General features: G+C 34.8%; 1 protein-coding gene across 1 annotated transcript; it reads left to right on the plus strand.

The window, feature by feature from the left end:
- The first annotated feature begins 821 nt into the window (after nucleotides 1-821).
- LOC128212072 (glycerol-3-phosphate acyltransferase 3-like) lies at nucleotides 822-22,696 on the plus strand. Its single transcript, XM_052917319.1, has 15 exons — nucleotides 822-989; nucleotides 3,009-3,153; nucleotides 3,787-3,932; nucleotides 6,835-6,877; nucleotides 9,224-9,278; nucleotides 12,420-12,485; nucleotides 12,809-12,883; nucleotides 13,510-13,599; nucleotides 14,947-15,040; nucleotides 15,446-15,561; nucleotides 16,187-16,242; nucleotides 16,811-16,896; nucleotides 17,504-17,632; nucleotides 18,252-18,331; nucleotides 19,122-22,696. The coding sequence occupies exons 1-15, from the start codon at nucleotides 846-848 to the stop codon at nucleotides 19,207-19,209; spliced, it is 1,413 nt and encodes a 470-aa protein (XP_052773279.1). The 5' UTR covers nucleotides 822-845; the 3' UTR covers nucleotides 19,210-22,696.
- The last annotated feature ends 506 nt before the right edge of the window (nucleotides 22,697-23,202 follow it).

A 23,202-nucleotide genomic window follows, 5' to 3' on the forward strand; every position in this document is an offset into this window, starting at 1 on the left:
AGACTCTGGATCTGAGGTCAGTCACTGAAACTTGATGAGTACCAGGGCTTGTTAAGGTAGTCCTGAAGTGTGAGATTGCCAGTTATTTGGTTGGACTACAAGTAATGTTCGGTCAATAGTCTGTCTAAATACCAGGAAAAAACTTATTTTGAAAAGTTTAAGGGTTTGATCCTGCTAGGCCGTGAATCTGGTATATATGTGGGATCTGGTGCACAGTTGCTTTAATTCCATCCAAAAGTCCTCACCATTATGTAATTTGTGTAGTTTGGTCTCCTTGTCCTTTCCCACATATATACCAGATTCACGGCCTAGCAGGATCAAACCCTTTTCCAAAACATATCAAAGTGAACAAGTTCAGACATTTACATGTATGTTGTATTTGTTAGTTTGGAATAATTTGTAATATCATTGATGTAAATTTTAAATGGGAAAACTACTAACTTTAAAAAGAATAGATCTTATAAAATGCATTGCTTTGTGGATATTTCATTTAAATATACCAGTCACTTAACATACTACTAAATAGTAGAGCAGTTTTACTAAAATGATAAGTTTTCTAATTGTCAAGGTGTTCATTTTTCTTCATTGTTTCTAATGTGTACCCTAATATAGACGTCTACAAAGATATTGGACAATATATTCTGTTTTATTCATAACAAAACGTAAAAATCAAACAGGTATACTGGATTTTTTTTCGCAATTTCAAAAGAACATACTCGTGATACAGTGTCCTGATGAAGACCGATATCACGAGCGGACGTTTTGACCTAGATTGTATGAGTTATAGGGTATAGTTTTTTTAATAAAGCAGTTATGTCCCCTTATGTTAGCAGAAAAACAACAAAATGGAGCAAGTTTTAATTACGCTTAGTTTGATTGCAATTATCATAATATGTTTTATATTGTGTTTGACAATTGTATTAGCTGCACTTGGAAAATCTCTTGGCGTTCGCAGATTATATGTTGAAACGTTGTTAAAGGTGTTTGAGGTGAGTTGACAAGTTCAATGAGACCAATCATTCACAGGAAACGTGTCTTTTGAAGGATAGCAGACGACGCAAGGAAAGGCTCCCTTTATCTATGTGTATATGTATTTGTTCATTGACGAATAAATATATCTATATATGAGCTAACCTTGCCACTATGATTAAATTCTTAAATAAGATTAGAAATAGTATAAACTGTAACCAAAAAGATGGCATGACTATGAATTGTACTTTGTTGTCCAAGGCCAAGGTTCTTTATTTCTTCCATCTAATTTAACCATTATGCGATATACTAAACTCATTGGATGGATGTACACATTTGTGTGTCATACCCACTGACTGTTAGTAGAAATAGATTGAGAACATAGGGAAAAAGCGTCTTGACTCCGTATAAAAAAGAGTAGGCTTCCTACTAGCTAGTACAAATAATTGTACGTTGACAGATTTTTTAAAGATTTTTGATATGACAAAGCCTTCACGTACAAATTGTTTTGTACCAAAAGTGGGTAGTTATTCCGATCGGGATTCCGGGTTAAAGCATATTGCGTCAATAAAATATTATAAAAACAAGAAATATTACCAGATAATGTTATTTTGTACTAGTTCAGTGCACAAAAAATAAATGAAGGGCACCTGGCAGTGCAAGGCTGCGGTTCACAGTTTTACAACAATCGGAACACCTTGGGAATGGCCGAGTTGTTATGATTGTATTTTCAAGGTCTATCTTGAAGTGTGTCGGAGATGGCTGAGTTGTTATGATTGGCATAATTGTTGTCTGTGTCAGTCAAGTTTTGATTTATTGGAAAGGTATATCCTGTGTTTTAATGCATTTAAAGCTTGTTTTGTGCAAAATATCTTTGCACTTACCACAGTGATATTTATATAATATTTTCTTAAAATGGTGTTAGGGGTGCAATAAGAGGCCTATAGGATTATCAATTCAGTCTCTGCAGAAATTCAGCGTGCCGTTGTTGTGACGTATCTGATATTAAGGGCACATCTGGGTAATTAAAATTATGGCTTTTAAGGATTGACAATGGCATTCTTAAATGATTATAATGACTCTAGTGGTAAAAGTGTGACAGTTGTTGCCATCAGATAACTTTCTTAAATGGTTTCAGCCCTTCTTAAGCCAGGTCAATCACATCTTTCAGTTTTTTCTGTTGGAGGTCTAAATTGTTAGTCTCATATATAATGTATAGCTATGTTTAAATACAATCTAAGGCTCTTAAAATGCTTCATCACAAGTATGTTTAAATTCAACCCTAAGCCTCTTAAAATGCTTAACCAAAAGGAGCTTCAGGGGGCTTGACCCCCTCTGAACTACCACATGGGCGCAGCCCTTCACATGCAAGGTGGCATAATGCGGACCTCTAGATTCTGGATGGAAAAAGTGACTACAACTTTTTAAAACGCAGAGGGATCCCTTTTAAAAGAATTATGTCTGTCTTATGCACAGGACGCACCAAGTTTTTAAAAAATAAAATAAATAAGTAGAAAATATGATTGGAATATGATCGTTTAATGATTTATGACAAAAAAAATAGAACCCAAAATACAAACAAAACATAATTCTCATTTTGTTCTATTATTTCATGGTAAAGGTTGACATGTTAAGGCTGGTACAGACACAGATGTTTTCGAAAAGCTCGTAACTGACTTAATTTTCAATCAATTGTCTCTAAATCAATTGCATTCGTCTCAGAACATAATAAAGTTTCAAAAAATGTACAACTTCAATTCAAATTGAGGTATTGTCATAGCCTTGGCATCATTGTTGTTGTCTGCATTCAAACATTTTGACCTTGGCCATTCACTTGAAAACAATTCAAGTTATTCGAATAAAGCTAGGTACACATAATGCCAGAGAAATTATCCTCATGTAGAGCAATCTTATAACTCTTGACTTAAATAATGGCCCTTTTTTTTAAATGTATAAACAACAGACTGAATTGGGGTTTCGCTTAGCTGCATGCTTGTTTTGTGTCAATATTTATGAAGTAGAGCAATTATTTCCTTCAGTTTGGTCGCAAGCGTATCAAAAGTTATGCAGAAATGGAACGTCACCGGCCTGAGCAAGGTGAAGGGGACTTGGACACAGCGGAAGGTTTGCCTGGCGAGGATTCTGTTCCTGATACACCAACAACACCAACAACCAAGACACCAGGTACATGTGTATTAATATGAGGTGTAAATGAGCTGTTATATTGGAAAGCAATTTCAAGTCTGGGGACTTATTTTGTAAACATCATTATATATAAATAGCTCATGGCTTCCAGTGTGACAATTCATATTGTCAATATGAGGGAACTACTGTTACCTGAGGTGAAGCCAATGGTTACAGTATTTACTCCCATGTTGACAATATGGAAAAGTTGCAAACACCTGAAGCTACTTTTTACTACACATATTAAAAAGTGCTTTCCAACTCCAGCATCAAAGCCACCTTCTGTATCGAATAATTTTAGTTAGGTTTGACATAAAGAGACCAAACTTGGTAATATTACATCGTTATTGTATTTACTTCTAAGTCAAAGTGGCGTAGTCAAGCGCGCTGTCTTACGACGGCTCTTGTTAAAGTTTGTGCTTTAAAAATATTTATGTGCTTATATAGAACATATATTGTCTTTGTTAATTCAATTTACTAGTGGAAAGAGTTAGTGTTGAGTTATTTCAAATCAAATTGGTCGGAACATTGTACTGGTTTTGTGAAATATTATGATTTTAATCATGTTGTTTTACTTTTCTCTATTGAATTTGATCTTCTTGTAGTTTAAATGAGTTTCATAATGTATTCCAGATTTCGACCAGGTGATACATCGAGATATATCTATATCTGCTACTGAGGGCATTACAATTCCATCCAAGCGATCAGATTATAACCTTAGTTGGCGTAGGGAGTTCAACATTTCTGACATGATGTACTTTATGAAGTGCGGAATGGAGGTACTTTCTGATACATGCAACAATTATTAGTGGTTGTAATAATAAGTGGTTGTTTTTATTTTCTGAAAGACTGTTAAAGATCTTTTGAGCTTATCTGTTGTTTTTTAAGAACAATAGTTGAGTTTCAGTCATAGCCTTGACGATGCTGTTGTGTACCAGGTAAATACATAAACCCTGGCCATAAACGCTCAAGATATTCAAATGAAATTATGGCATGTGTTACCTTAGGCAATACACACATTTAGAACAAAGCTGATAAAAAGACATTGTACTTAGTGAGTTATACCCCTTGTTGACTGAATAGAGGAGCTTTGGCGTTCAATCTGCAGTGCTGTAGTTGTCGAAGCGCTTCTTTTTATGCCCCCGAAGTGGGCATATTAAAATCGCACCGTCCGTCCGTCCGTCCGTCCGGCTCTGTAACTTTCCCTTGTATGGACAGATTTTAAAATAACTTGCCACATGTGTTCCACATACCAAGACGACGTGTGGCGTGCAAGACTCGTGCCCCTTCCTCAAAGGTCAAGGTCACACTTAGTGTTTATTCACAATGGAGTGCTGCATATAAGGACATAGAGTATAGGTTGTCGTGTCCGGGCTGTAACTTTCTCTTGTATGGACAGATTTTAAAATAACTTGCCACATGTGTACCACATACCAAGACGACGTGTCGCGTGCAAGACCCGTGTCCCTACCTCAAAGGTCAAGGTCACACTTAGTGTTTATTCACAATGGAGTGCTGCATTATATATGATAAGGACATAGAGTACAGGTTGTCTTGTCCGGGCTGTAACTTTCCCTTGTATGGACAGATTTTAAAATAACTTGCCACATGTGTTCCACATACCAAGACGACGTGTCGCGTGCAAGACCCGTGTCCCTACCTCAAAGGTCAAGGTCACACTTAGTGTTTATTCACAATGGAGTGCTGCATATAAGGACATAGAGTATAGGTTGTCGTGTCCGGGCTGTAACTTTCTCGTGTATGGACAGATTTTAAAATAACTTGCCACATGTGTTCCACATACCAAGACGACGTGTCGTGTGCAAGACCCGTGTCCCTACCTCAAAGGTCAAGGTCACACTTAGTGTTTATTTACAATGGAGTGCTGCATATAAGGTGATAGAGTATAGGTTGTCGTGTCCGGGCAGTAACTTTCCCTTGTATGGACAGATTTTAAAATAATTTGCCAAATGTGTTCCACATACCAAGACGACGTGTCGCCTGCAAAACCCGTGTCCCTACCTCAAAGGTCAAGGTCACACTAAGAGTTTATTTACAATGGAGTGCTGCATATAAGGACATAGAGTATAGGTTGTCGTGTCCGGGCTGTAACTTTCCCTTGTATGGACAGATTTTAAAATAACTTGCCACATGTGTTCCACATACCAAGACGACGTGTCGTGTGCAAGACCCGTGTCCCTACCTCAAAGGTCAAGGTCACACTTAGTGTTTATTCACAATGGAGTGCTGCATATAAGGACATAGAGTATAGGTTGTCGTGTCCGGGCTGTAACTTTCTCGTGTATGGACAGATTTTAAAATAACTTGCCACATGTGTTCCACATACCAAGACGACGTGTCGTGTGCAAGACCCGTGTCCCTACCTCAAAGGTCAAGGTCACACTTAGTGTTTATTTACAATGGAGTGCTGCATATAAGGTGATAGAGTATAGGTTGTCGTGTCCGGGCAGTAACTTTCCCTTGTATGGACAGATTTTAAAATAATTTGCCAAATGTGTTCCACATACCAAGACGACGTGTCGCCTGCAAAACCCGTGTCCCTACATCAAAGGTCAAGGTCACACTAAGAGTTTATTTACAATGGAGTGCTGCATATAAGGACATAGAGTATAGGTTGTCATGTCCGGGCTGTAACTTTCCCTTGTATGGACAGATTTTAAAATAACTTGCCACATGTGTTCCACATACCAAGACGACGTGTGGCGTGCAAGACTCGTGCCCCTTCCTCAAAGGTCAAGGTCACACTTAGTGTTTATTCACAATGGAGTGCTGCATATAAGGACATAGAGTATAGGTTGTCGTGTCCGGGCTGTAACTTTCTCTTGTATGGACAGATTTTAAAATAACTTGCCACATGTGTACCACATACCAAGACGACGTGTCGCGTGCAAGACCCGTGTCCCTACCTCAAAGGTCAAGGTCACACTTAGTGTTTATTCACAATGGAGTGCTGCATTATATATGATAAGGACATAGAGTACAGGTTGTCTTGTCCGGGCTGTAACTTTCCCTTGTATGGACAGATTTTAAAATAACTTGCCACATGTGTTCCACATACCAAGACGACGTGTCGCGTGCAAGACCCGTGTCCCTACCTCAAAGGTCAAGGTCACACTTAGTGTTTATTCACAATGGAGTGCTGCATATAAGGACATAGAGTATAGGTTGTCGTTTCAGGGCTGTTACTTTTCCTTGTATGGACAGATTTTAAAATCACTTGCTACATGCGTTCCACATACGAAGACAACGTGTCGTGTGCAAGACCCATGTCCCTACCTCTAAGGTGAAAGATACACTAAGTGTTTATTCACAAGGGAATTCTGAATATAAGGACATAACAGTGTAGGTTGTCAAGTATGGGTGGTATTTTTTTATGTTCAGAGGCAATTTAAAATAACTTGCCATATGTATTTGACACGTAAAGGCAAGATCAACTTTTCATGTACTGACCTTGTTCGTAGGTCAATGTCACATTCGGGGGCATTCGACACCTACTGTGACAGCTCTTGTTACCTCTATATTTATTTTAATATTTAATATGATCCACGTTTCTTCAAACTTTCGGATGGAGCTGTGTTTAGCAATTCTAGTTAGTTACCTAGAATTCATATATGTATTTTTAAGAGAATAATGTGTACATATGATTTATTTATTTTTCAGTGCATAATACAAGATGATGTTACACAAAGATTTACAGCTGAAGGTACACTACAGTTTCATAACTAGAAACAAAAGCTGAAACCCAAATTTGGTGTAGGATTGTTATTTTTAGCTTGACCCTCCAGAATAAGGAGGGCTATTCTACTCAAATCAGCATTGTCATTGTCGCCTGCATCGATGTCCAGTTAAAGTTTTAGGACAAGTTGGCATTTTCACATTGTCGCCTGCATCGACGCCCAGTGAAAGTTTTAGAACAAGTTGGCATTTTCACATTGGTGTCTGCATCTACATCCGGTTAAAGTTTTAGGACAAGTTGGCATTTTCACATTGGCATCGCATCGACGTCCAGTAAAAGTTTTAGAACAAGTTGGCATTTTCACATTGTCGCCTGCATCGGGTCCAGTTAAAGTTTTAGAACAAGTTGGCATTTTCACATTGGCGTCTGCATCAATTCTAGTTTAAGTTTTAGAACAAGTTGGCATTTTCACATTGTCGCCTACATTGGCATCCAGTTAAAGTTTTAGGACAAGTTGGCATTTTCACATTGTTGCCTGCTTCTACGTCCAGTTAAAGTTTTAGAACAAGTTGACATTTTCACATTGTCGTCTGCATTGACGTCAGGTTAAAGTTTAAGACAAGTTGGCATTTTCAAATTGGCGTCTGCATCGTGGTCCGGTTAAATTTTTTAGGACAAGTTGGCATTTTCACATTGGCACCTGCATCGACGTCCGGTTAAAGTTTTCGGACAAGTTAGCATTTTCACATTGGCGCCAGCATCTACGTCCGGTTAAAGTTTTAGGACCAGTTGGCATTTTCACATTGGCGCCTGCATCTACGTCCGGTTAAAGTTTTAGGACCAGTTGGCATTTTCCATTGGCGCCTGCATCTACGTCGGGTTAAAGTTTTAGGACAAGTTGGCATTTTCACATTGGTGCCTGCATTAGAGTCTGGTTAAAGTTTTAGGACAAGTTGGCATTTTCACTTTGGCGCCTGCATCGACGTCCAGTTACAGTTTTAGGACAAGTTGGCATTTTCACATTGGCGTCTGCATCGGCCTCCAGTTAAAGTTTTAGGACAAGTTGGCATTTTCACATTGGCGTCTGCATCGGCATCCAGTTAAAGTTTTAGGACAAGTTGGCATTTTCACATTGTCACCTGCATCAGAGTCTGGTTAAAGTTTTAGGACAAGTTGGCATTTTCACATTGTCATCTGCATTGACGTCAGGTTAAAGTTTAAGACAAGTTGGCATTTTCAAATTGGCGTCTGCATCGTGGTACGGTTAAATTTTTTAGGACAAGTTGGCATTTTCACATTGGCGTCTGCATCGTGGTCCGGTTAAATTTTTTAGGACAAATTGGCATTTTCACATTGGCGCCTGCATCGGCGTCTGGTTAAAGTTTTAGAACAAGTTTGCATTTTCACATTGGCGCCTGCATCAGCGTCCGGTTAAAGTTTTAGAACAAGTTGGCATTTTCACATTGGCGTCTGCTTTTGTGTCCAGTTAAAGTTTTAGGACAAGTTGGCATTTACACATTGGCGCCTGCATCAACGTCCGATAAAAAGTTATAGAACAAGTTGGCATTTTCACATTGGCGCCTGCATCGGCGCCCGGTTAAAGTTTTAGGACAAGTTGACATTTTCACTTACAACTTTAATACCCTTTATTGAATTCTCTTCATACTTCACACAGTTATTCAGGACAATCATAAGACTGGGTTACATAACTCCATATTAACCTTGATACACCTAATGGTCCCTGATTGGCTTTAATAGGAACTTATGTTAAAGTTTAAGGGCATATTGTGTCGAGTAAAAGTTTTAGGGCAAGTTGGAATTTTCATTAATAACTTCTATTTCCTTCATTCAATTTTCTTTATACTTAACACAGTTGTTGACAGCAATCATGAAACTAGGTTAAATAACTCATGTTACAAAAGATACAAAATATGGCCCTTAACGACTTACATAGTTTGGTATAAGGTTTTTGGCAACTTGTGGTTTGTACTCTTCTATTTCATAGAACTCTCATTGGATGGACATCATACCTCACATGGTTGTTCACAGCCATCACACAATTATTAATGCATTTATTTCTAAGACAAGAAGGTGTATAGTTGAATGAGCTGTCATATGAAAGCTTTTGTTTTTTATGCAAGCACTTGTTTCGGGCTCGTTCATCAAAAATACAAATTTCAATGACAGATCTTTCCTAATACAAAAGGTAAACTGTTACACAGAACAGAACATGCACCGATGTGCTTATCATGCTACCAAATCCATATCTTTTCTTTTCGCATTTTGACAGATATGGTTGCTTTTTGATAACATCATGTTTGGTTTTGTAAATGTCTTTCAAATCATCTTTTTATATCATAAATTCTTTTCCAGAATTACAAAGTTGGAATTTACTGACTAGAACTGATAATGGTTACCAATTTATAAGGTAAGTTTTTATAGATCTATTAAAGTATGTAGTTGTTAAGTTATGTAAGGAGTCTGAATACAATTAATTGATAAGGCCACAACAAATTGATCATTTGTTCGTCGGATTTGCCGCACCTAAAATATGAAAAACGAAAAAAAAATAAAAAAAACTTTTTTTTTGCGCCCGCACTTACTATTTGGCCGCGCATATTATTTATTTTTTTTACTTCCGAATTTCCTCTATTTTCTGAAGTTTTTTTTACTTAAAATTTGAACCTGTAACATCAACTTCGCCTTTTTTTGCAGTTATTTCCATGCTTTACATTCTCCGCGAGCAAACTTTCCTCGTGTCAGGACAAAATCAGGTCCGGGTAACCGCATAACAGCCGATATTTGTTGACACTCTTTTTTGTCGGGAATATTTTGCAGGACGCACCGTTGTTATCTATTTCCGGTATTAATTTGCAGGATACTTTCAGTTTTCGTTAATGTAAAATACACATTTTTAATTGAAAATCAGTGTCATAGTCAATGGATTATAGTCTTCAGTAAACAACAACAGTTTCACAGCGTCGAAGGCAATAATTATTTATGTGTGTTTTAAGTAATTCATTGTTTTGTACTCAAAATTTAGTGTTAAATAATAACTAAATCAGATTTTGAGTGCAAAACTTATATTAAAATACACGGACACTCGACTATCAACAAATGAACATGTTTTCGTGAGTAATTTTTTAAATTCTAAAATGCATTTCTCAGTTTTATACTCGATATATAATAATTGATAAAAATGTAAGGACTTGTAAATGTTTCAGAAACAGTCTGTATTTATGCACCATTCAATTGTAACCATTGACTAGTGCATTACACATACATGTACATGTACAGTATAAAAATAACATCAGTAAAATCAGAAAATAAAACCTTTTATAAGTAAAATGACTGTTTTAATTTTTTCAATTCTTTGTTCTTATCCATTTGTTTTCTTTGATCGATTTGTAGTAATGTGGCCTGTTATTAAAGTGGCCTGTTTCTTACGGGCATTGAAGCTATGGAGGGTGTCATGATTTTTTTTTTCAAGGCACGGACCTATAAACCATTGGTTCGTGGTAAAGGCGAGGTCTTGAAAGGGAAACATCTTTATTCCACCACCTACTCTAATATAATGACCGGTGCCACATTTGCAGATTTGTTTAATACTGCTTCAATTGTGTTGTCCCGCAATTTAATTGGCAGTGTCTTAAGTAATAGTAAAGCACTGGATCTTATTGCCATTTGTTATATATTGAGACAGATTTTCATGTGATACAATCAAAACCATTTCATTTATGCAATTAAAAAGCATTTCTTGACATATTGCATGATAAATTTAGTAAGAAATAAACTTTTTAATTTTTATTTTATTTTTCGCCTTGCACTCGCCTCTGAATTGCCTTAAATTAAAAAAAAAGTATTTTTATTTTTTTTCGCATGCTCGCTCCTACTTTTTTTGGGCAAAATCCGTAGAACAAATGATCAATTTGTTGTGGCCTAAGAGTAAGAGATCAAGAGATGTTTAACTTTGACGTAGATAAAAAATTTAGAGAGTTAATTAACTACAACTTTGGTAAAACAATTATAGAGTTTTTTTAACACCTAAGTAAAATGTTTTGAGAGTTTTTAACTACACCTTAAGTAAAACCATTAGACGGTTATCCAACTTGGGTATAACATATAAAGTTATTTTCCAACAACTTAGATAAGGCATTCAGAGAACTATTAAACTTTAACATAGGTAATACATTTACAGACTTTGTTTACTACTTATGAAAAATACTGAAAAAAATGCAACATTTATATAGACAGTTATTTAACTACAGCTTTGGTTAAACATTGAGATATACAGTTATTTAACTACAACTTTGGTTTAACATTGAGATATACAGTTATTTGACTACAACTTTGGTTAAACATTGAGATATACAGTTATTTGACTACAACTTTGGTTAAACATTGAGATATACAGTTATTTGACTACAACTTTGGTTAAACACTGAGATATACAGTTATTCAACTACAACTTTGGTTTAACATTGAGATATACAGTTATTTGACTAAAACTTTGGTTAAACATTGAGATATACAGTTATTTGACTACATCTTTGGTTAAACACTGAGATATATATACAGTTATTCAACTACAGCTTTGGTTAAATATTGAGATATACAGTTATTTGACTACAACTTTGGTTAAACACTGAGATATACAGTTATTCAACTACAACTTTGGTTAAACATTGAGATATACAGTTATTTGACTACAACTTTGGTTAAACATTGAGATATAACGTTATTTGACTACAACTTTGGTTAAACATTGAGATATACAGTTATTTGACTAAAACTTTGGTTAAACATTGAGATATACAGTTATTCAACTACAACTTTGGTTTAACATTGAGATATACAGTTATTTGACTACAACTTTGGTTAAACATTGAGATATACAGTTATTTGACTACAACTTTGGTTAGACATGGAGATATAACGTTATTTGACTACAACTTTGGTTAAACATTGAGATATACAGTTATTTGACTACAACTTTGGTTAAACACTGAGATATACAGTTATTCAACTACAACTTTGGTTAAACACTGAGATATACAGTTATTCAACTACAACTTTGGTTTAACATTGAGATATACAGTTATTTGACTACATCTTTGGTTAAACACTGAGATATACAGTTATTCAACTACAACTTTGGTTAAACATTGAGATATACAGTTATTTGACTACAACTTTGGTTAAACATTGAGATATAACGTTATTTGACTAAAACCTTGGTTAAACATTGAGATATACAGTTATTTGACTAAAACTTTGGTTAAACATTGAGATATACAGTTATTCAACTACAACTTTGGTTTAACATTGAGATATACAGTTATTTGACTACAACTTTGGTTAAACATTGAGATATACAGTTATTTGACTACAACTTTGGTTAAACATGGAGATATAACGTTATTTGACTACAACTTTGGTTAAACATTGAGATATACAGTTATTTGACTACAACTTTGGTTAAACATTGAGATATACAGTTATTTGACTACAACTTTGGAAAAATATTTAGATAGTCAGTAATTTAACTTCTGCATATGTGTATTTGCAGTATGAGACTAACAATACTATGGGGAGCTGGATGTGTTGTTCGATATGGTATACTTCTTCCATTTAGGTAAGTAAACTGTTGAGAGTTACTGTTCCAACAATTTCATTTACATGAATTGGCAATCTTAAAGATAATAAAAATGATTTTATTTATTTTTATCAGTTTTTTTGTGTAAAAAAATAATTATGATTTGTAAGAATAACAATTATTAGATTCAGTAAATTACATTTAGTTTGGGTTACTCGACCCTACCTATGAACTAGGCCCTGACCCTTCTGTCTTATAGTCAGTTGTTTTAAACAATAAGCCCTGCTTCCTTCTATAAGGCACAAAATTTGAACAAGCCCAGAAATCATTTTACCCTACTGCGTGTAACGTTATATTTTCAGGATGGTGTTGTGCATATTCGGTTTACTGTTTCTAATAATGTCAACATTCCTTATTGGCTACATACCAGAGGGAGAGTAAGTTGTTGCACTTTTTCTATATTTAATTGTTGCTAGTGCTTGCCGAAACAATTCTGTGATAGTAATGATTGAAAGTTTATGAAGGACCAACCTATTTGTTTATTAGCGCATATTTGTTTCACAAAAAAACTTGTGAAAAAAAAGTGAAATAACAAACCAGGCATTTAAGAAGCTGAATAAGAATTCATGTTTGTTAACAGATATGATAGAAAATACTTAAATGTTCCAAATTCTGCTATAAACGGTATTGAAAGATGGATATTTTTAACCTTGAATATACATATCTCTGTTAAAAACGACAACAAACAAAAATCACAACATGTTTTTTTTTAATATTTGTTTGTATGACGATGACTTTTTAAAGCTTGAGTCAAAATAAATGTTCTGTTCTGTTCTGTAATAAGTGTCTTGTCAGTTACCGTAAGGTGTTTGTTTATAATTAAGAATAGAATAACTCAAAAAAACACATCTTGAACAAAATGTTGCTAACCTGTGCTACCTAAGAGAGTCCTGTTAAAGCTACATGTACAACTTTGTTAACAGGTTTGTGTAAAAGTTGCTTTCATATTAAAGATTAAGGAACAATATTGAAACTTCTGAATCATGTTTTATTTTGCTTTCAGAATGAAAAGAAAACTGAACAGCACCTTCAGTCTCATGTCTCATAGAATCCTGTGCCGAGCCATGTCAGCAACAGTTACCTTTCATAATAGGTGAGCTTCTACATGGTACTTCTCTCAGATTTGAGTTGCCTGCATAGCATAGTAGGCATATAAGGGTGATAATGTCAGGCAGATGGATTTGCAGCGTCATTCTTTCAATTGCATTCTCTCATATAATCATTCTTTTTCAATCTTTACCAAACTTTTTTGCAATGTTTATTGGCATAATATCTTGACTGTGTTTGATCAACACTCATATCACACTATTATCTCCAGAATTATTGCCCAAGTTGAAATGATTACAAACTTATATAAACCAGTTTTGCCAATTTATCGTTAACATTCATTTCTTTTTATTTAACAGTAAAGCATTTGAACATGTTTACATTTATACTTGTAGATTTAATGCAGCTCAATTTGGTAATTAAATGTGCCTACGAATCAAATGCATTATATGAGCTTTTCTGTGCTTGAAATTAAATACATTCGGGTTTATTCTTGCATCATTTAAATATCAAGCATATACCGGTACTGGTATATGTAGATGGGTAACCAAGAATTGCGAAAATCAGAAAATATATTGATTGCATGTTCTAATTTGTACTAAGATGTTTGGCATAAAAGTGGAGTCAGAAATTTCTTGAGTAAAAAAGTTCAATAGTAACTAATGTCTACGTTGAGTAGCCACCAAAACATACCCATTGTGGGGCTCTTATACACAGGCTCTCAGGTGAGGGGCATATGCCTTACCATTAAACAAACCCTGCAGTATAAAATCCAGAATATGAGCAAGCCCAGAAGGCATTTTACCAGGGCTTGCAGGCTGGTGCTAATAAGAATCACTGCAGGGAGCCATTTTTTCAAAAATCCTAGAAACAAAATTGAAGCTAGTAGTGATTTCGAACATTAGTATTACTTTGTTTAAATTTTGTACTAAAAACACAGTTGCTCATTCTTAAAAGGACTGTGTCACAGATTGTTTTTTTCTGTAACGAATCTCAGGACAATTATCTAATTGAAGTCCAGCGTCTTACTCACTGAGCCACAAAGGCTTACACTAATCGGGTTACATAATTAAGCTATAGACCTACCTTGGTAATATCACGTGATAACACCGACTAGCCAATCACGCATAAGGAATGAATTCCACCTGGTAGACATACTCAGTAATCTTTTTTAATGGAAAAATACGAAATAACTGCTAAACTTAAATAAATTGTAAACTATGTGGTACTTCAGTTAGTAAGTTTCAATGCATTGTACACATCAATGCCAAGTTTATGTCAGTTTTCGTCAATTTTCTCTTTTTTTCGCTATTTTATCATACTTGAGACAGCCCCTTTAATACAGCCTCCATATGCCATAACACCAACTGTTGATCGTGTTTCTTTATTTCAGTCCCATTTGCAAACCTCTGCGAGGAATCTGTGTGGCCAATCATACTTCACCTCTGGATGTTGTCATACTCAGCTGCGATAACTGCTATGCTATGGTAAGAATTTGTTGGGCTATGCATGTTGTAACTACCTGATTTTTAACAACTTTGTTATTTTTTGCCAGCACTCCTTAATATAAAAAAAAACAGGTTTTTATTATAGCTTGTCATTTTCATTAGTATCAAACAGGCACATGATAAAAATGTTTTGTCTTTTGGTATTGCTGGTATAGTAAGCGCTGTTCCATTAAGACATACAACTAATCTGAGGAAAGCACTTTCATAATGGACTGTCCCCATGGACTGTTTATTTTACGTGAAAAAAAACTAGAGAAAAATCCTTAGTAACATGAACTTCCTCCCATAGAGTTTCTTTATTTTGCCGTACTAGGCTGGGTTGTATGTTTTAATGAAAAAGCCCTAACTAGTTTTACCTTTCCATTTATTTCCCCTCCTTTCCAGGTTGGTCAGAGCCATGGAGGGTTCCTGGGCATTATGCAGCGGGCTCTGTCCCGGGCAACCAGTCATATCTGGTTTGAACGCTCCGAGATTAAGGATAGACTTCTAGTCTCAGAAACGTAAGAACAATAACACTTCCCCGAAGTAGGTTAGAATCATAGTGGATTCATACTGGTAGATATCATTCAGTTTCCCGGGCTGCCAGCAATATAAGTATTTATATCAAGTCTTTAAAACGTTAGTACAGCAATAGTGTAGTATTTAAATATGTCACAATGGTTTAGTTTTTAACGTCATTGTTGTTAACTTTCAAATCTTTACTGCACTGAAAGTTAAAGCTGCACTCTCACAGATTTACCATTTTTACAACTTATTTGTTTTTTGTCTTGGAAAGAGAAATTATTTGCGTAAATATCTGAAAACCAATGATATAAGATTGCTGACAAAAATTCAGATCATAGATTTTCATATTTCCGTTCGAAAATTAATGTTTTATGGCTTAAACCGTTAACTAACAATTAAAGAAAAATGCATAAAACATCAATTTGTGAACTTAAATAAAAAATCTGCGATCCATTTTTTGTCAGCAGTCTTATATAACTGGTTTCCATAAATTCTACTTATTTATTTAAATGGTTGAGCACATCATTAACTATTTCAAATATTGAAATAATGTATGCAGCAATAACATGTTTAAGGTATCTGTCTGTTTATATATATATGTATACAAATATTATTTTTCAGGATGAAGGAGCATGTGGAAAATGAAGACAAATTGCCAATTCTTATATTTCCTGAAGGTTGGTTTTTAATCAAATTCTACTTTTTAAATACTAAACTATTTCTGTACAAGAAATTTCATCTTTAATAGGACAGAAAAGAAAATAGATTTGCTTTGATATTTTTTCCAATTAAACAAACAACAAACCCCAAGAAGACACTTTTAATTCAAAAGACCCCTTTATATTTTGTTTGCAATTTTGTTACCCAATTAAACAGGAACCTTTTCCTGTAGAATTTCTTTATTTTGCCTTCCTGTGGTTGGTTGTATATTTTAAATCGAAAATCCCTTAATAAAACTCTCTCTTTTTAATCATAACTAAAAAGGAAATTACAAATGAACCTGAAAAAACAACAACTCCAATTGAATTCATACAGATTTTTGTCATTATGTGAATGAACTCATTTTGAATGAGACGTGTATGAGACTTGTATTAGACTTGAATGAGACCTGGATGAGACTTGTACCAAATTAATATGAGACTTATATGATAATTATTGTAGCAGAATTATTTCTTGCATTTATCTTTTTTCTGAAACTAATTTCATATATGTTTTATTAACCTTTGAAATGATTTCAAATTACAGGTACTTGTATTAACAACACCTCAGTTATGATGTTTAAAAAAGGAGGCTTCGAAGTCACTCCAATTGTTTATCCAGTAGCAATAAAGGTATTTATTCATTGTGCGTCCGTAAAGTTATTGGGGGAAGTAAATAAAAAGACACTTGAATGAATCACAAAGATAAGATATATAACACCATGTTAAGCCCAAGAGGCCTCTTTTAATAAAGGCCTTAGTAGTAACTTATAATAATCTTATTGTCCTAATTATGGTTTTTGCCATATATTTGAATTGAAACAAGTATTTAGTTTAAAAAAACAAAGACATGGAAAGGAGAGAAATTTATTTCCTGCCATTTGTAACAATACATCAGATTTTTGAAGATGCCTTAGATTTTGTACTGAAATACATCCAGGGCCCTGTTTAATTAAAGATCGCAAGGCTTTAAAGATCGCAAGGCTTAAGATGGTAAATTTCCAGGTGTAACCTCGTTTTTGGCATAAAGTGTGTTTCAATTAAATGTTTATTGCATAGATCCTGCCCATAACTTTATGGGTGTATCTGAGCATGTTTAAACAATATTCAAGGTTAATAATAAGGTTTATGACTAAGATTTTACTGAAAAAGAGGTGATTCCCCTCGAGTTTTTCCCATTCTGGATTTTTGTTAACTCAAAAAAGGAACTCTGAAGTTAACTTTTTCAAATGTGTTACAGTATGACAGTCGGTTTGGCGATGCTTTCTGGAACAGCAGTAAGGAGAGTATGGTGCGCCACATCTACAACATCATGACCTCCTGGGCCCTGGTGGCCGACGTCTGGTACCTACCACCCATGAGACGAAACGTAAGTATTAATATCTCATTGTATAGACTGATATAACGTCACGTTTTTGAAAATGATAGTCAGGGATTTCCCTTAACATGCGCTCCTGATCAAATTGTCTTTCAAGGAGCCCTCATTTCCATATTACTGTGTTTCCCCTGCACCCCAAAAATAAACTTTGGTTAGTATAAACATATCCGATTAAAAGAACCTTATTTGGTTAGTATAAACGTATCCGATTAACAGAACCTTATTAAATTGCAAGAGACCCCCATTCTGTCAACAGTGGGGGTCCAAGGACCCCCAGCTTGATAATTCTCAGATGTGTGGGGGGTCCCTGGATAGTACATGCATGCGTATAGCAAATATTTTTAAAATAATTTGACTCTTTTGCTCATATACTTTCCAGTTTATGATTGACTTATCCAAGGCTGTTAAGCTACATAACTTTGTATGTTTACATACAATGATTTAATTGGAATCTCTAAAAAGATCCATGGGGTGAAAGGCTGATTAGAAGTTGATGCACCGGATTCCAATAGTTCTTCTTATACCTAAGAAAAAATCATGTATGTTAAATGGTATTCATAAGAAAAAGATTGATACCGGTAAAGTAAAATGTATGTGTAACATTGGACAGGATGGTGAAGATGCTGTTAGTTTTGCTGGGCGTGTGAAGGCCGAGATTGCGCGGGCTGGAGGACTTGTGGACTTAGAATGGTAAGACCCAGGGTTCTTATTCACTAATTTTTGGAGTCTAAGTTTGCGACTCACACTCAGAAAAGTAAACGGTTAATTTTGTTTTAAAAAAATGCTGTTATGGGAGCAAATATGATAAAAATTGTGGTGTCTGTCACAAATGATACGTTTTACAATCAGACAAACATCTTTTGTGAAAATTATTTGCATTTAAATTATAAGGCAACATATAAGAATTAAGTTTCCTGTGCCTGAGTTTTAAACTTTAATTCAAGACTTTATTGAATATGACAAAGACTTTGATGCAAACAGAATATAAAGATTTTGTCAATTAATAATTCATTTAAGAAACTGATCTTTTTCACAATGGACAATCAAGTCAAACTCCTTACATATATAATTGAGCATTTCTCAAGTCTGTTTTAAAATTAAATTTTCATTGTCAGAGATGAAAATGTTGGAAACCGATATACATGTGCCAGATTTTTACTTTATCCTCAAAGTCAGGATAATTTCCTAACCATGTGGTTGGTGTTGTAGTACGAGAACTTGGAACTTAAGCCATAAGTTAAAAAAGGTTCAAAGACATTCAAATGAAACTTGGTAAATATGTTGCCTGAGACAATACGCTTAAGCATAGCATGGCCTGTAATTCTGAGTTAGTAACTTTCATGTTTTACCTCTTTTGACTTAAAAACTAAACAGATGAGTGTTGTTTCACTTCCTGGTGCTATTACTATCACATTACTAAAGTATAAGTGCCATATTGCATGTTTGTCTTTGATTTCTAAGTTGTATATCTTTATTGTAGGGATGGCCAGTTAAAAAGAAGCAAGGTTAAAGACACTTGGAAAAGTAAATCGCAGCAGGATTACAGCAAGATTATTAAAGCAGAATGATTAAATAGAGCTCATTTGTTTACATAGCATAAGATGCGGGTGTTCAAGCAGGCCCTACCTTTCCTTATTTACCCTACATTTTATAATGCTCCAACTTTTTCTTGGAAAGGCTTGACTATCCTTATTTTTTTTTACACTCTTTTTCTATTAGGCTACTTTTTCTTGGAAAATCTCGACTATCCCATAATATCTGTTAGGCTACTTTTTCTTGGAAAATCTCGACTATCCCATAATATCTGTTAGGCTACTTTTTCTTGGAAAATCTCTTCTATCCCATAATATCTGTTAGGCTACTTTTTCTTGGAAAATCTCTTCTATCCCATAATATCTGTTAGGCTACTTTTTCTTGGAAAATCTCTACTATCCGATAATATCTGTTAGGCTACTTTTTCTTGGAAAATCTCTTCTATCCCATAATATCTGTTAGGCTACTTTTTCTTGGAAAATCTCGACTATCCCATAATATCTGTTAGGCTTCTTTTTCTTGGAAAATCTCTGCTATCTGATAATATCTGTTAGGCTACTTTTTTTTGGAAAATCTCTTCTATCCCATAATATCTGTTAGGCTACTTTTTCTTGGAAAATCTCGACTATCCCATAATATCTGTTAGGCTACTTTTTCTTGGAAAATCTCGACTATCCCATAATATCTGTTAGGCTACTTTTTCTTGGAAAATCTCGACTATCCCATAATATCTGTTAGGCTACTTTTTCTTGGAAAATCTCGACTATCCCATAATATCTGTTAGGCTACTTTTTCTTGGGAAATCTCGACTATCCCATAATATCTGTTAGGCTACTTTTTCTTGGAAAATCTCGACTATCCCATAATATCTGTTAGGCTACTTTTTCTTGGAAAATCTCGACTATCCCATAATATCTGTTAGGCTACTTTTTCTTGGAAAATCTCTACTATCCCATAATATCTGTAACGCTCAACTCTCCCTTTATTTCTGTTAGGCTCCTTTTTCTTGGAAACGCTCTACTATCCCATAATGTAAGCCTCCCCCTTTTCTAAGAAAAGCTCTACTATCACCAACCTTTGGAAAGAAAAACCACTACATCCGATCAGGGCAATTGAGGTATCACTGTAAAGGTCTTAACAAGCCCCATTCATAACCAAGTAAAGAGCCCGACCCTCCCTCCTTCTTGCCCTTTAACTCTCTCCCTGATCCATACATTTCTTTTCTTTACAAATCCTACATTTTTCCTCTCCTTTTATGTTATTTTCCATTTTGAAAGCCTGAAAATAATCCTCTATTGTTCATTATTTTTATGCATATACATTTTTGATTGGATTGGTGCATCATTAAATTGTTATCATATGCATATATTCAATTTCAACCATTATCATTTTCAATTTTTAGTAAATTACTTATTTTTACATTCATTTTTCATTGCAGAAATAGGCTTACATTTTGTATTTTTCATCAGTATCAAACGGGTTAAATCCATTTGATTGCATTTAAATTTTATATTGATTGCCAAGTGATGGCCAAAGATGGTTTTCATGCAACTTGTTAGTATAAAACATAGCCATGTTCTACTGCAAAGATTTTGTTATTCAGTGTTTTTGGTGCTGCGAATTAAAAGGTTCAGCTCTGCAAGTGCTGTTCCTCTGATGTGCAATTAAAAGAGTTTTTGTGTCACCTGCGAAATCCTGGCTGACACATGGGGATGTCTGTGTTTGTCATTGTTGGCATTACATTTTCGTTTGAGTCGAATGATGAGTCTGAAAACTTGGTGTGCACATCTGTGACCCCTATTGATTTTATGGTCTTTTACTTAAAGGTTACTTTTACAATTATGGGAATTTCTGATGAAAAAAATTGTAATGTCTTCAAACTTGGTGTTCATATTGGTCATTGCCAGTAAGTTTGACCACTTTCTATTTTGAGGTCAATAGGTGTCAAGGTGACAACTAGAAAAATTATTGGTGTTTCTGATCAATAACTTTTGAACACCTTAGTGCAGAGTATTAAACTTGGTATGCACATTGGTCATGGTCAGAAGATGACCCCTATTGATTTTGGTGTCAATAGGTCAAGGTCATAGTGACCTTAACTAGAAAAATGGAGACAGAGACAGGCACCAAATCGGATTCACAGAATTCTAGTCTGTAAGAGCCATAAACATGTACAGTTTGTATGCGTAGTCTAGTTACCGCTGTATTTTATACGTCTCACATGCATGCATATTTATTTCTGCCAGCTATTATTACTTTATATTATATTTGTTTTTGGTTTTTGTTGTCTTTATGTGATACTGTCTCTTTTTTACATTTCGGACACAATTACTTGAAGTGATGAACTCAGCCTCAGGCTACTATTAATATATAGTTTCTTTTGGTGTTTCCATATCTTTTTACCTCAAAGCCCCTAAATTCCATAATCAAAAACAAAAAATCAATATTACAAATAAAAAGGCTTAAATAAACTTGGATGGCAGGTTTTTTTGTGAGTTGGTAGGGAAATGCCAAAGAAATTTGCTCTATTCACAATTATTTGTACTGTGTTCGTTCACTGTCAGAAAGGGGACGGGTAGGGGAAGGGGCATTTTCTAGAAGTTTTGTACAATATGTTACAAATTCTGCTACATGTGGCAGACTAGTCTTTCAAGATTATACAGAAAACATGTCAAACACCACTGCACATGTTTAGGTATCAAGTTGGTATCCTAGAATATACTTAAAGACATGCTTGTTCAGACTTTTGTTCAACGTTGTTAACGATATTGATAATTTTTAAACATTTTCTGCTCTGGATGTACTCTTGTGATCTGTAGTATTTCAACCAAGGTTTGAGATAACATATTCAGCTGTACTTGTAAATATTTTATGTTTAAAAGTTAACAATAATATGTCATTAACAACATTGTTGAATTTAACACTGCTTAACAATCTGCCCATGACTTGGCAGTCACAAATAAAATATGATTATCTTAAACCTATGTATAACCTTAATTCAATTTGACCCCCAGTAAGAGTCAAGGAAATCAACTTATAAAAATGTTCACATACAGGGCGGATTGTTCAGAACTTTGTTAAAGTTAACAACATGATTAACAACATTGTTGTTATCTTTTAAACATGAAATATTTGATGATGCGCTCACATATTTAAATAAAAACAAGCACAGCTTAGACAGCTATCCCAAAATTTGTTAGAAATAAAGCATATCACAGGTGCATCCATTTAAACTTCGATAGCAGTAACAAATTGGAAGTTAAAAAGTTAAAAGTTAACAATGTTGTTAACATTACCAAATTTGAGAACATTCTGCCCATAATTATTATTGAATATTTGTGTAGATTGTATAGTCTTGCCGACATTATTAAGAGTTGATCCTTAATTTTTTTTTAGCAGTATGCACCTATATTTATGTTTTGTATGATCATATGTGTTGTTTATTGTTTTCATTTATGACTTAAGTTGTTAAGTGGTAATATCTGGCCTGTAAGTTCATCAGTTAATAAAACACAAAAAGGGTTCTGTTTCTGTCACTGTTCATGTACAAGGTGCTCATGTACAAGGTGTTCATGTACGGGGTGTTCATGTAGGAGCTGTTCATGTACAGGGTGTTAATGTAGGAGCTGTTCATGTACAGGGTGTTTATGTACGAGGTGTTCATGTACAGGGTGTTCATTTATGAGTGTGTTTATGTACGAGGTGTTCCTGTACGAGTGTGTCTATGTACGAGGTGTTCATGTACGAGTGTGTCTATGTACGAGTGTGTTCATGTACGAGTGTGTTCCTGTACAAGTGTGTCTATTACGAGGTGTCTATGTACGAGTGTGTCTATGTACGAGTGTGTTCATGTACGAGTGTGTTTATGTATGAGGTGTTCCTGTACGAGTGTGTTCATGTACGAGTGTGTTCATGTACGAGTGTGTTTATGTACGAGTGTGTTCCTGTACGAGTTTGTTCATGCACGAGGTGTTCCTGTACGAGTGTGTTTATGTACGAGGTGTTCATGTACGAGTGTGTTTATGTAC

This window comes from Mya arenaria, chromosome 12, assembly GCF_026914265.1.
Source record: "Mya arenaria isolate MELC-2E11 chromosome 12, ASM2691426v1".
Taxonomy (NCBI): domain Eukaryota; kingdom Metazoa; phylum Mollusca; class Bivalvia; order Myida; family Myidae; genus Mya; species Mya arenaria.

Excerpts from the sequence above, each read along its gene's own strand:
- LOC128212072 (XM_052917319.1), top strand. The coding sequence starts at position 846 with ATGGAGCAAGTTTTAATTACGCTTAGTTTGATTGCAATTATCATAATA. Across the intron at positions 15,562-16,186 it reads AGACTTCTAGTCTCAGAAAC|GATGAAGGAGCATGTGGAAA; the intron begins GTAAGAACAATA and ends ATTATTTTTCAG. Across the intron at positions 16,897-17,503 it reads TTTATCCAGTAGCAATAAAG|TATGACAGTCGGTTTGGCGA; the intron begins GTATTTATTCAT and ends AATGTGTTACAG.